Consider the following 13,563-nt stretch of genomic DNA (forward strand, 5'->3'; position numbering starts at 1 on the left):
ACAAAGTAGACCATAAAATTCGAGAGCGATAACCTCAGAACTGTGTTATATTTTCCCTATGTTTCAACTAAATAGGTTGTTCCTGGGAACCACGGAACCTGGGAACCACTGTTGCTCGTAGAGAGAAGAATTACCCCCAGATTGATTCTTGTCAGTGAAATTAGTGACACAGTGCAAAATCAAGTGACAGTGCAAGATCCCTCCCGCCGCCTGAGTAATATGTTAAAAAATAGATCCTATTACGTGCCTCTATATAAATTCATCAAAAATACAGTGGGGAAATTATAATAAACCAAATAAAAATACTCAAGACTTGGCCTAAAGGTCTAGATACCAGGCCATAAACTCCAAAAACAAAATTAATGGTTGACATTGATAGTTGAAACTTGTCATCTGTATTTGTGTTTACCGCGATATAAATGTCGGGTTCTAAATTTTCATATTTTTATCTTACTTTATGTCAGTAGTCACTCTCAGTAATCAGTATTTGTCAGTATGCATAACGGTACTATTGGCACAGGCTGTGTGGTGTGAAATATTGTTATCAGTAATATAAACACGATCAAACATAAAGTAAATCGAGTACAACGCTATCTTATCTTGGGCGTGCACAATAAATCGATGATGATTTTAAGCTAAGCCAAAAAAAGATTAAAGTGTAATTTATTAAAATATAACAGAATTACAGGTAATAAACCACACTTAAAATCAGTGTAAAATGCAGGCCACTCAACGGGAAACAGCAGTGTCTATACCGCTTACACCGACGAGATCGGATTTATATTGGAGAAGGATTTTCAACAAGGTATTCTGTCAAAAATAAGGCTTTAGTATAACGTACGTATTTACGTTGAAGATGTCGTATACACTCTACCTATATACATGCCAACCCTTAAAGTGAAAGTAACATATATGCAGTGTGGGTTTTCATTTAGGTTTTTTGAAAGTTTTACTTGTTAAATTGTTGTTTTGTACTTGAAAATAATTCTATTTGATAGACTAAGATAATAATTGTAATAGTTTCAATTATTTTGATTTATTTATTGTTAGTTTAATTCATAGTTTCAAAAACATGTGGTAATGTTTTAATTCACTACCTACGATCTGATCTAAACAATGGTTTAACATGAAAGCAATACACATTTTCTAAATTCACATCTGTATTGGCTTAGATTGTGTGCACATATCAATATTAAATTCAAACAAAACTAAATGTTGAATTCATTGTTATATTTCATATTGGTTTTTGTTAATAGCTTTGAGGTATTTTAACCACAATTGATATAATATGTATTTGTGAAAGCACTGCCAGGCCATTGGCATTATTCCAAAATAAGTTTTTTTAAATCTATTTACAACTGGTATATTAAATCTATTGTATGACATTTATGTTTTAGATATATTATTATAAAAATACAAGCATATTACTTTGTGCCATATATATATTTGAAATTCATGTGAAAATATTCTATGAATAGCAACATGGTATGATTCATAGATGTTCTAAATTTTTCCTTGTACATAAGTGATGATTAATACTTGAAGTAGGTAATTTTATCAAAAATGCTTTTAGATTTATCTTTCTTGTTATAAATTAATCAGCTGCAAAATACACTGTAGTCCCATAACTTTCATAATGAGCATATCATGCCTTTTAACTCTCGGCAATTATTATTTAGTCAGGAGAGAATAGGTTTGTGCCAATATGCTAGGCTCTTTACTACTGAGCATGGGCGATATTTGTTATGCTTTAAAAAGGGTTTGATCTATATATTTTTGGTACAACTGTCACTAAAGATACAATTGTCGCTAAAATTATGTTGATGGTGATGGCACGAGTATTTTATAAATTGTAGCACTTCAGATCCGAACACACCTTGAATGCGCGCGTGGTACTCGTCAATTATTTTAAAACAATATAATAATTCCTTTGAAATCAAATAATGGCAGGGGCAATTTTATTTAGTTTTGATGAATACTGTAGTTATTTAAATGATTATAGGATAATATATATATTTTTAGGATACTAAAGTTTTTAAAAACAGCTTCGAAATTAATTATTTTAAAATAAATTTAATGATAGTAAAATGGCTATAATGTGTCGACCTTAAAAGATATTAGGGTAAGATTCAGAAACTAGACTAGACTGTGACGCTGAGTTTGACTCCCGTTCGTCCAAATTAAATTGAATTTTTATATTTTAGTTCGTGCTACGTCTCGTTTAGTTTGCCAATTAAAAAAATAAAAACTCAAGTCTTTCCTGTTCATAAATAATATTAGTTTAAATACTAAAGCAAAGAATTAACTAACAGGATTACAAAACCAGTGTCGAGTTTTACATAATATGTATTACGTATTTCATACACGGCTCTTTAAAAAATCCTGTTTCTTGTAGGTATTGTAAATTCTTGTATATTTTAATAAACGATTATTAGCAGACATAAAATCAATCGTTTAATAAAATTAAAGAGGCGAATGATGAAAAAATAAAATGTTCTAACGATTTTCAGTTAACATTATCATTTGTAATCAAATGATTGGGCCGATTGGCACATGCTAAATGAAAACGCGAATAGTTTCATTAGCTGAGTTAACCCATTGTAATCAGAATAAACAGTGACGAACAATCAATATTTGTTTTAATACGATGGTAGTCATTGACCGAATTCTATTGAGATTAGGGCATGCAATCGAGCACAAGTCGGATTTAGATTGCCTTGCCATAGTAAGGGTAACCCTAAACTAATAGTTTTATGAAACGTGGTCGGGGCGTCTGAGCATAATTAGTAAACCGCCTTTTAAAGGGGTTGGTGGACATCATAATATAATCTCCCTTACTTTCGCTTTTTATTTACATAAAAACATTGGTGTAAAACGTTGTTGCGTCTGTTACTTTTATATAAGGTAAAAACTAAAAACGGACTTTACCGGTCATCAAATATAATTTTTCTTTTTATGTCATAATAAATATAATTACTGCATTATTTTTCACCAATAACACTATATTAAAAAGATAAATATATATATATTTTTGTTTAATTTAACCAGTGTCATTATGATACCGTTTTATATAAAAACGTAAATACATATAGGTTTATGGATGCTTTGTAAGTATTAATATTGCGTATTGTTTTCAGTACGACAGAGACAACGACGGTCGAATATCATACGTAGAGCTTAAAAACATAATCGAATCAAGGGAATACGATCATGACCTACCCGATAATGTGGTGGAAAAGATCATGGCATTGGCAGACCGAGACAACTCGGGTTACCTCGAGTTCGCCGAGTTTGTGGAGATGATGCACAACCCAGCCTTAAAAGCTGTGTTCGGGCACTTTGTTGCCAGATATGTGCATTCAATTATACCCCATCGAGGACCAATAGATACGACAGGTATATTTATTTTTAAACCATTAAAAGTGGTATCAATATTCAAAATATAAGTATTCAACTAATCAATATTAAAAGCGTGACGGAATGCTTGTAAATTTGATGACAAAATTAAAGTTCGTTCTTGTATATATCTTTTGTCTAACGTGTATTTGCTCTAAATATTTATTAAACTTTTTAAATTTAGATAGTAGGTATGTTTTAAATTTTAATTCTCCAGTTTTTGTTAGGATTTGATTTGCAACATTTTCCCAAACCAGAATACATATAGAGTAATAACCAGTATATTTATTATAAAATTATTTAATTTCCCAGAATCCCGAATGAAAAGTATGATGCATGATAATTAATGCCTGAATTAAAAATTAATAGCATGTTTATACATACAGTTAATGTACATATCGGAACACTGTAATTATTAATAAGCTGTATAAATCTTGTAAATAATTAAACGTTATCAAGAGTATATTTTTTTCAATAGGAAGGTGGTCTGGATTCCAGCCAGTCTCGTCGTCTGATGGCGGTACTTTTTTTGAATATTTTTTTGGATCATTGGTTTTTGTCAATTGTCATTCGTACGCATCATTCCAAATTCAAAATTCATTTTCATTAGTTTTGTGTGTTGCTAGCGTGGTATTTTTGACGTTAGGATACCTTAAAAATATAAGTTTAAACTAACTTGTAAATGCGAAACTGGTTCCAGAAAAAAAAAAAATCCTAGGTCAAACTTTATCCCAATTTTTGTACGTCGACGTTATATAGAATATATAATGCTTTGCTTATACTAAAATGCAACCATATTTTATAGATAAGTTTAATGCTGGATAAACGCCAACAAATTAACACGATAAAGATATTGATAACGATAACCGGTGACATTGTAATAGGTTTAAGGTAGAATATCATTTTACAAATTCTTAACCTGAAATATTACTGTCAGTTTTTAAAGTATTTTTTCCACAAAGGATATTCTAATATCATATATATTATTACGTAAAATAATATCATTGAGTTAAAAAAATCTTTCAAAATTTATATGAATACTAATAAAAATGTAATATAGTGGTTGAAAGGCACATTTGGGGTTAATTAATGTCTATCATAATATCTATCATAACGTGTAAACAAATTCCGAAAACAAATGAAACAAAAATAATGAACTTCACAGCAATAAAAAATTTATTCGTCAGGGACCTTCAGAGAAAAAATATATGCCGTTATGCCATTTATAAGCAAGGCTAAAACAAAAATTACTTATTAAAGTACATTTAGAGGTAGGAATTTGTGAGTTATCATAAAGTACGTGAGGTTTTTGTCAAATGATAGGTTTTACCGCAGTTTTATGAATATGAGTCAGGTATCCAAAACGTATTTTTAACAAGTATTATGTTGAAAAATTATTGAAGTATATTTCGACATATTCGTCGAATGAAATGTGACGTCATACAAAAATAATTGTCAAAAGGAAATGAAAATTAGAATCGGTCTCGACGTTAGAACCAGGTGAATAGCCTATTGATTAGTTTAATACTTTAGTATTTAGGTCTGTGAGTAATCCGTAAAAGCACGGAGGGTTAAACAAATATGTGACATACGTAAAACTTATATTTGTTTATTAATATCGTGGTACTGTTGTATTATACAAACGTAAAGAATAATAATATTACCTATTCCTATTCAAACACATTTTTGTACATAGAAAGTGTAAAATGTTATAACGTACCTTCAATATTTTTATACATAAGTCAAACTATTTGAGAGAGTATTCTACTAAATTTAGAACATCTTAAATATAATGTAGAATTCTTACGTCATTCTTATAACAATGTAATTCTTACGCCCAAATTGATTTTCGAACAATAATTTATAATACAAAAATATCGTATGTTATTGTATTATTCTACATTTATAATTCTTGATTGTCAGTTAATCCGCATAACCTTCGTTAAACACGACGGACACAGTTTGTTTTACTACCTGTTTCTTATCACCCTGATAATATGCTATTGGTCACTCGTATAATGTTCCTGTGTCGTGTGTGTTAGGTTTGCTTTATTTTACTTCTAGCCAATTACTGATAATAACGCCAATAGATTTTTAGAGCTGTTTTATTAGAAGAAAAAAGTGCGTGCGTACAATATACGCATGTCAGAAGTGAAACTTCTTTAGCAAACTAATTTTTAAGTCTTGTTCATATTTATACAAATCTAAAACTTTAGATTTCCGAGACTAAGAGGGAGGGAAAAAATGTTAGGAATTTAATGAATTTATTGTCATTAAAATATTAAAAGTGTCGAAAATTTACAATTCGTCATTTGAGATTTCAATAAATTATTTTGCATTTCATAAATTCTCTTTACGAAATTTTAATTTTAAAAATATAATTTCTATAAAGTAATTCGCCCTTCTCACTCTCTCTCAATCACTCTCTTCCTTTTCTTGACAAAAACGCTGCAAATCTTCGTGACGCTAAATATTATTATTATTACGTTTCATCCGTAAAAATTTTACCCTAATGCGCCTAAAGAAGTTTCACTTCAAAATACGGTTCAGTTCAACTTGGTTGCTAATTAACGCAGTTTCTTTAAAATGAGTTGTTTTGCAAATTCCGAAGATAAGTTTGTTACTGAAACTATTTATCATTTTCACTTCAATTGTTGTGTACGATATTTTTACTTAATGTTAAATAAGCTTTAAACACAACAAAGTTTATTAACAAATCTATTAACATAGGAGCACGAAGGACGCAAAACATTCAACAAGTACTAAGGCTAGAAACAGATGTATCAACAAACATAAGAACTATTCAAACGCCAAGATCACGACCGAATGGTAATACCAAAAATAATAAATAACTTTATTCTTAGACACGTTTTCTAACCATAATAAATGCAAGTAGATTGTCACATTTGTAGAACTACTTTGGTATATAGAGATTTATAGGATCACAGATACATGTCATATGTTTATGCCAATTCTACGCAGACGAAATCGCGTGTAGCAACTAGCAGCTCAGAAAAAAGCAATTCGGCCTTATCCACAATTTATTTGACCCTGAAAATAGCGCGGTCATCACCTTATTCCTTTGGGGTCCAAACGAAAGGTCAAATATGTTAAATATTTATATATATTATTTGTCGTTTCGAGTGCTGAGAGCATTAAACAAATTCAATGGAACGTTGAAGGAATCTTCTGTTGACTGAAACCTGCCCACCTATTGTCCTTTGTACGCAAAAGACACTGACAGACTTTCATATTTACCTAAAGATAGGATTGTAGCTATCTCTATAAGGTGTCTTTTATTAAAATGAGATAAAAAATGTCTATCCTACAAAGCCTGCAATCGCCTTTTTATGTAACTATTCTCAGAGTTTCTATTAACAAAATAGTATTTTCGGCTTAAAAAAAGAAATGCAAATTAACCTATGAATGGAGATTTACCTGTATGATAACAGGTAAATCCAATGTAAATAAGATTACAAGACCGCGACCCTTGAACTAAGCACAATCGCCTCGAGTCTCACTAGTTCTACTTAACATTGAGCCCTGTGATGCACGTATTTATTGTTGGAACGTGGGAAAATATCGATTATTTCCCGAAAATTGGAAACGAAGAGTTGCAACTTTGTGAACAATTCTCAAATATATTTCAAATAAAGGAATGTTTAAAGTGTAGTTGGTTGAATTTTAAGTGATTATTATGGTGGTTTAATAATTATGTGAAAATGTTTAAAACTTACAAAACACAAGGTTTCTGCAAGTGGTCAATTAAAACTGTACTTACATATGTAAAGCAAGTGTATGCGTATTTTGGTATGCAAATTTCGCTATCTGATCACTTTAAGGAATATTAAAATGCAATTCTTGTACATCAAATACTTTTTTGCTTTTTCACGGTCATTGGTTCAGAGGTGACGGGAAAATATGCTATAATATTTATCATACTAAAAAAGCATTCACATAATTGTACAAGGTCAACGTTGTTGTTCTCATTATCTAAACCATTGAATAAGGAAGGTTCACAAAGGCATTTTAATGAATTCACCTTCCTTATTTAGCTTTACATATAGCATGCAATAAGTACTAACAATTTTCTTTCTCTTTCCCACCCCTTACCTACTGTTTGTATGTGTTTATCCTTATGTTACAATATTCTTCTTGAATATTCATAATTGAACTGTTTTTTTCTACCAATTGGTTGCGAACGAAAAATTCTAAAATTCGCTTACAATTACTCTATTAACGACAATTTGCCCTTTTCAACACGCGACCACTTAATTGACTTAATGCGTCCTGCTATGTCGTAATGGTCATACTCGTGGCGCGTGATCTATTTCTGATCTATTGTTATCAACTTTATACAATTTCTTAATTATTAATTGCCTAATATGTCTCAAATTGATGTCGTTTTATGGCGTCATCTTGGATGAATATAACACGTCTTTAATAATGTATTCTACCAAATTCTAAAACATACTCCGTAACGTAATTTTGATATTACATATTTATATATTTTCCCTTATTTATTTTTACCGCAATGTATTCCTGCCCCATCCCGTTCCCTTTGTGTTGCGTTAACCAGTCCGAACTCGTAGCAAGGCAGTATTCACGTACACAGACGGAACCTACGAAGAGGAGTACAGTTGCTGGCCACCAGCCATCTCCATGATCATCATATCCTTGGTGGAGATTGTCCTGTTCTGCTATGATGAAGCCCAGGGGAAAACAGCTGCGACCGGACCCATAGCGAAACTATTTCTCTACAATCCACGGAAAAGACACGAGGCATGGAGATTCCTGACGTATATGCTGGTGCATGTAAAGTAAGTATTATTTGAAACGCTTCCTCTGTTCTTTAGTCCATTTCATTTCAAATTTGTAGAATTAACTGGAGGGAGCAGTGATTGCTCAAGGCTTAAGCGTGCGACATGCATCCCTGAGGTCGTCTAATTTTCGTTCTTTGTGCGCAATTAGTTCTTGATCCTACTATTACGTTATTATATTTATCATATTTTTTTTTTTTTTATAGAACGGGGGGCAAACGGGCAGGAGGCTCACCTGATGTTAAGTGATACCGCCGCCCATGGACACTCGCAATGCCAAAGGGCTCGCGAGTGCGTTGCCGGCCTTTTAGGAATAGGAACGCTCTTTTCTTGAAGGACCCTAAGTCGAATTGGTTCGGAAATATTTCAGTGGGCAGCTGGTTCCACATAGTGGTTGTGCGCGGCAAAAACTGCCTTGAAAAACGCTCAGTTGTGGAACGGCGGACGTCGAAGTGATACGGGTGGAATTTCGTATTCTGTCTCGACGTCCGATGATGAAATTCAGCTGCAGGTATTAATCCGAACAACTCCTCTGAACACTCTCCATGGTAAATGCGGTAGAAGATGCAGAGTGACCCCCACATCTCTACGCAACGCCAAAGGATCAAGCCGCTCGGAGAGGGATTGGTCGTCGACGATTCGAACCGCTCTGCGTTGTATACGGTCAAGTGGAAGGAGCTGGTACTGGGGAGCCCCCGCCCAGAGGTGAGAGCAGTACTCCATGTGGGGCCGAATTTGCGCTTTATATAGTTGCATGCGGTGGCCCGGAGTGAAGTACCGCCTCGCCTTGCTGAGCACACCAAGCTTTTTGGAGGCTAATTTAGCCTTTCCCTCCAAGTGACCGCGAAACTGAACGTCGTTCGATATGTCAACGCCAAGTATTCCAATGCTGGCTGTGGCTTTAAGAAGAGTGTTTTCGAAAAGAGGAGTAGCGACAAAGGGTGTTTTTTTAGCGGAAAACGCGCAAACTTGTGTCTTCTTGGGGTTAAATTGGACTAGGTTTTGTCTGCCCCAGTCTGAGACTCCACGTAGTAGAGTTTCGACTTCAGACACAAGTTTGTTCCGGTACTCATCAACAACAGCCCGAGAAATACCTGCCCGGCCAGTGTAAAGAATATCCCCAGTGCTGTCATCCGCATAGCAGTGAATGTTGCTAAGTTGCAACATATCATTGATATGCAGAAGAAATAGGGTCGGGGATAGAACACAGCCTTGTGGGACCCCAGCGTTCACAGGTTTAAGGTCGGAGCATGCTCCGTCGATGACGACCTTGATGCTCCGATCGGCCAGAAAGCTGGAGATCCAATCGCATAATTTCTCGGGAAGCCCATAGGCTGGAAGCTTCGAGAGCAGTGCTCTGTGCCACACCCGATCGAAGGCTTTCGCTATGTCCAAACTTACCGCCAGCGCCTCCCCCTTGGACTCGATTGCCTCTGCCCACCTATGGGTAAGGTATACAAGGAGGTCACCAGCTGAGCGACCACGACGAAAGCCGTACTGAGAATCGCTAATCAACTGGTGGCCTTCTAGATAACTCAAGAGCTGGCTATTAAAAATGGTTTCCATTATTTTGGAGAACAAGGAGGTTATGCTATATATAACTTCTCCCCGATGCACGCGATGATATATCATATCATCGCGTGCATCGGGGAGAAGTTTACTATAGACGCAATGATCTTTATAAATGCATGGACGACTCATTGGTCTAGTGGTTAGTACCCCTGACTGCGAATCCATGGGTCCCGGGTTCGATCCCCGGCTGAGACGAACATCGATGTGATGAGCATTTGGTGTTGTGCTTAGGTCTTGGGCGTTTAAAAATATGTATTTATGTTTCTATCTATCTATAATATGTATGTATATCCGTTGCCTAGTACCCATAACACAAGCTTCACCAGCTTAGCATGGGACTAGGACAATTGGTGTGAATTGTCTTTAAAAAAAAAAATATTATTATGTACATATGTGTTTGTTTTAATTCGTAAGCCAAGAGACGTACATACTACATTATAATCCTAAAATTTCAGCGTAGTACACCTACTAGTCAATCTTCTGGTGCAGCTGTTTCTTGGTGTACCACTGGAGATGGTTCACAAGTGGTGGCGCGTGGTTCTCGTCTACCTGGCCGGAGTAGCTGCCGGGTCACTAGCCACCAGTCTGGCCGACCCCAAGGTCTACCTTGCAGGCGCATCTGGAGGAGTGTATGCGCTAATTACGGCGCATATTGCTACTATTATAATGGTAGATAATTTAAGTAGAAATAGACTAGTTTTCAGCTTCCACTTTCATATCAATCTTATAATAATTTATATGATGAACAACAACAATGAATAGAGAATAAACAAATACTCACGAAAGAATTGTTAGTACTTTTTTGTAATACAGTAGAATCTCTATAACTCGAACCTTCTTAAGTCGAAATCTTCAATAGTCGAAAAAAATTGACATTTCCTTTCGCTAAAGGCCTAAATACACTCTCGAATTATTTAGACTTTGTAACTCGAAGTTCTTGTTAAGTCGAAAACTCGTTAACTCGATTTTTTTGCCGAATTTTTGAATTTCCCTAGACATTCGAGTTATAGAGATTCAACTGTAGTTGGTTTAACCTAAAAAAACATCATCTAACTGAATAATTTCTTTAAAGACGTCTTATGAAGCAACTTTTTTTTTTAGAGTTTATTCGCACATTTGGTCTCTCAGAGACTACTTTATGCATCAATATCTTGCCATTGTTTTGCCCAAAACAATAGAAAAGCTTTTACATATACATAATCTATATTACAGAATTGGGCAGAAATGGAGTTTGCAATAATCCAGCTGCTGGTATTTGTTCTTTTGGCGGGGGTGGACGTCGGTACAGCGGTGTACGATAGATATTGGAAACAGACGCAGCAGAATATTGGTTACGTCGCACATCTTGGAGGTGCCGTTGCTGGTAAGGATATTTCGTTTATCTAAAAGGATTCTTATCACTAAATAGAGGACCCAATGATGATATAGCAAGAGCATGCATTTCAAATTTTTAAAAACTATTATGATTTTTTCTATATTATGTGCATTTTAACTCAATATACACGTTTACTAAGCGGTAAAGAAATATATATTTTAGTTTCCATTGTTTATTTTAACATTTTACCAAAATGCCTAACAAATTTAAATGCCATATATCAATTCGCATCTCAAGTACCAATTTCGTTTTGAGCTTTGATACATGTCAATCTTTGTGTAGAAAAAATGGTTTTAAAAATGATTTTGATTATTAAATTAAAGCCCTGCTATTTCGCTGTCTTGTCAAAAGCAATGGCGTAACTGTCAACTGCCGTTGTCATCGTATGTCACAGAGCTTTTAAACTAACAATGTCAAAGTCAAATCAATTTAAAACTGTTAATACCCGTGGATTATTCGATACAAATGTCAAATTTGACTACTTAAAAAGTTTATATAATTGGTTAACGATAATTTCAGGACTTCTGGTCGGAATTGGCGTACTCCGAAATCTAGAAAAGCGCAAATGGGAGAAGAGGTTGTGGTGGGCGGCAGTCATACTATACTTCTCTTTGATGATCGCCGGAATTCTTGCCAACATCTTCTGGGAGTCACGGTTCCTATAAATGATCTCTACTTAATAAATAAGTGTAAAAATAATGGAACGTAAAGAATATGTTGATGGGAATGAAAAGTTTAAAGTAAATTTTTGATAAACATACATGAAATATTAATTACGAAATTTTTTCAATTTAAATTCTTAACAATTTTTCAAACAACAGTTAGAATGAAACCTTGGCTATTATACCTTTTGTAATAGTCGGGGAATTCAATTTCTAACCTAAATGTTGATTTGCCCGTATTACCAGGGTAATATTGATATTTATATGCTAGCTATTTATGTGAGGCATTTAAGCTCAAGTGCTATATTTACTAATCGTAATGACTGTACTTGTTGTTTCCATAAAATCTGCAATTCATAGTAATTATGACAGGTATTTCGATTATGATCCCGGCGTTAGTGTGATATTAAGATTGCTTACGAGCAGCTATTAGACGAACCGAGTCGGAATGCATTAAAAAAATGATACACTACTAGATTAAAACCCGGTTTATTATTACAATTTTAAAATTAATTATTTTAAATATAAAATTGCACATCTGACTCCGGTCAAGATGTCAAAATTAATAAATTTAAAATTGTGAAAATATGTATTTTTTTCTAATCGAAGTCGGAATGCCACAGATTTTTTAATTGTAACGAAGGTTATATTTCAGTTACGCAATTAGTTTAATTGATAAAATATTAGCGTAATGATAAGTGCTTGTTTTGTATTTATTTGTCTGCATGAGTGCTGAAATGTGTAGCTATGAAACTGCGTTATATAAGTCGACCTCAAAAAGTCAAATTATTCTTAAAAATTTAACTCCACCGTTTTAACTTAAATACTCCAGTTTCTTTCATTTGACATAAAGTACCATAGTTAAAAGAGTGCATAGATTGATTTAGTTTTTATTAACAATTTGGTTGCTAGAAATGATCAGACTAAACAATAGATATTGATGAGATCTGTGTGTAATTTCTCTCCGCCGCAACATAGTGCCAGATGTCCTGAAAATCTATTGCAATCTATCTAGCACTCCTTAACGTGACGTGTCACATTTCTCCGTCTTAGTCTTTCTAGAACTAAAATTTTAACTAACAATAAATAAACTGCAGAAAGAATGGGCTACATCGCTCCTTACGTATATAAATAATAAATAAATAAATCCTTTATTTGCCAAGATACATGAGATACATGTGGTACAAAATATATGAGAGACAAAAACTCTAAACTACATTATAAATTGTTTTGATTAATTTCAATATCGACAAGTTTGCTTAGTATGATCTGCGTAATTTTCACGTGAAATGAGACTTCAGAGGGAGCAACCGCGACAGTCACAGTTGGACTGATAAGATCACTTTAATTTGTTGTGCATTAAAAAGTAAACCTTAGTTCAAATAAAAGATGCAATTTACTAGAATTTGAAGTAAGGGGGCGTCCATAAATTACGTGAGGTGTTTTTTAAATTTTCTGTGACTCCCTCCCCCCCTGGTGAGATGTCGTGAGATTTTATTCAACCCCCTCCCCCAACCCCCAATCTCACGTGAGATTTTTCAAAATGTGGGTTTCTTACGTAAATGCGTTGGATTGTTATTGTAAAGAGAGAAAAAAAATTGCTTCGTGATTTTATTTACGACTAAAACAAAATAAGTGAAATGTTGAGCGTTTAGGTATGGAGTTAGCGAGAAGTTGCAGAGATGGCCGTTAAGGTCAACCGTTTTCCTAATTTTTTTTTTTCAATCAGAAAAAAATT

General features: G+C 34.0%; 1 protein-coding gene across 5 annotated transcripts; it reads left to right on the forward strand.

Moving 5' to 3' along the window:
- Positions 1-439: 439 nt before the first annotated feature.
- LOC125057270 (rhomboid-related protein 2) lies at positions 440-12,587 on the forward strand. 5 transcript variants are annotated; one of them, XM_047660865.1, is made up of 7 exons: positions 440-805; positions 3,138-3,396; positions 6,127-6,225; positions 7,976-8,216; positions 10,244-10,457; positions 11,001-11,151; positions 11,683-12,587. In XM_047660865.1, exons 1-7 carry the CDS (start codon positions 719-721, stop codon positions 11,826-11,828), a joined length of 1,197 nt encoding a protein of 398 aa, XP_047516821.1. In that variant the 5' UTR covers positions 440-718; the 3' UTR covers positions 11,829-12,587. The 5 variants fall into 5 exon arrangements, with proteins under 5 accessions (XP_047516821.1, XP_047516827.1, XP_047516837.1 ...); XM_047660871.1 differs by lacking the exon at positions 6,127-6,225 and adding an exon at positions 3,875-3,916 and having other exon boundaries at positions 441-805; XM_047660881.1 differs by lacking the exon at positions 6,127-6,225 and adding an exon at positions 3,875-3,916 and having other exon boundaries at positions 441-805; positions 8,012-8,216.
- The last annotated feature ends 976 nt before the right edge of the window (positions 12,588-13,563 follow it).

This window comes from Pieris napi, chromosome 2 (genome assembly GCF_905475465.1).
Source record: "Pieris napi chromosome 2, ilPieNapi1.2, whole genome shotgun sequence".
Taxonomy (NCBI): domain Eukaryota; kingdom Metazoa; phylum Arthropoda; class Insecta; order Lepidoptera; family Pieridae; genus Pieris; species Pieris napi.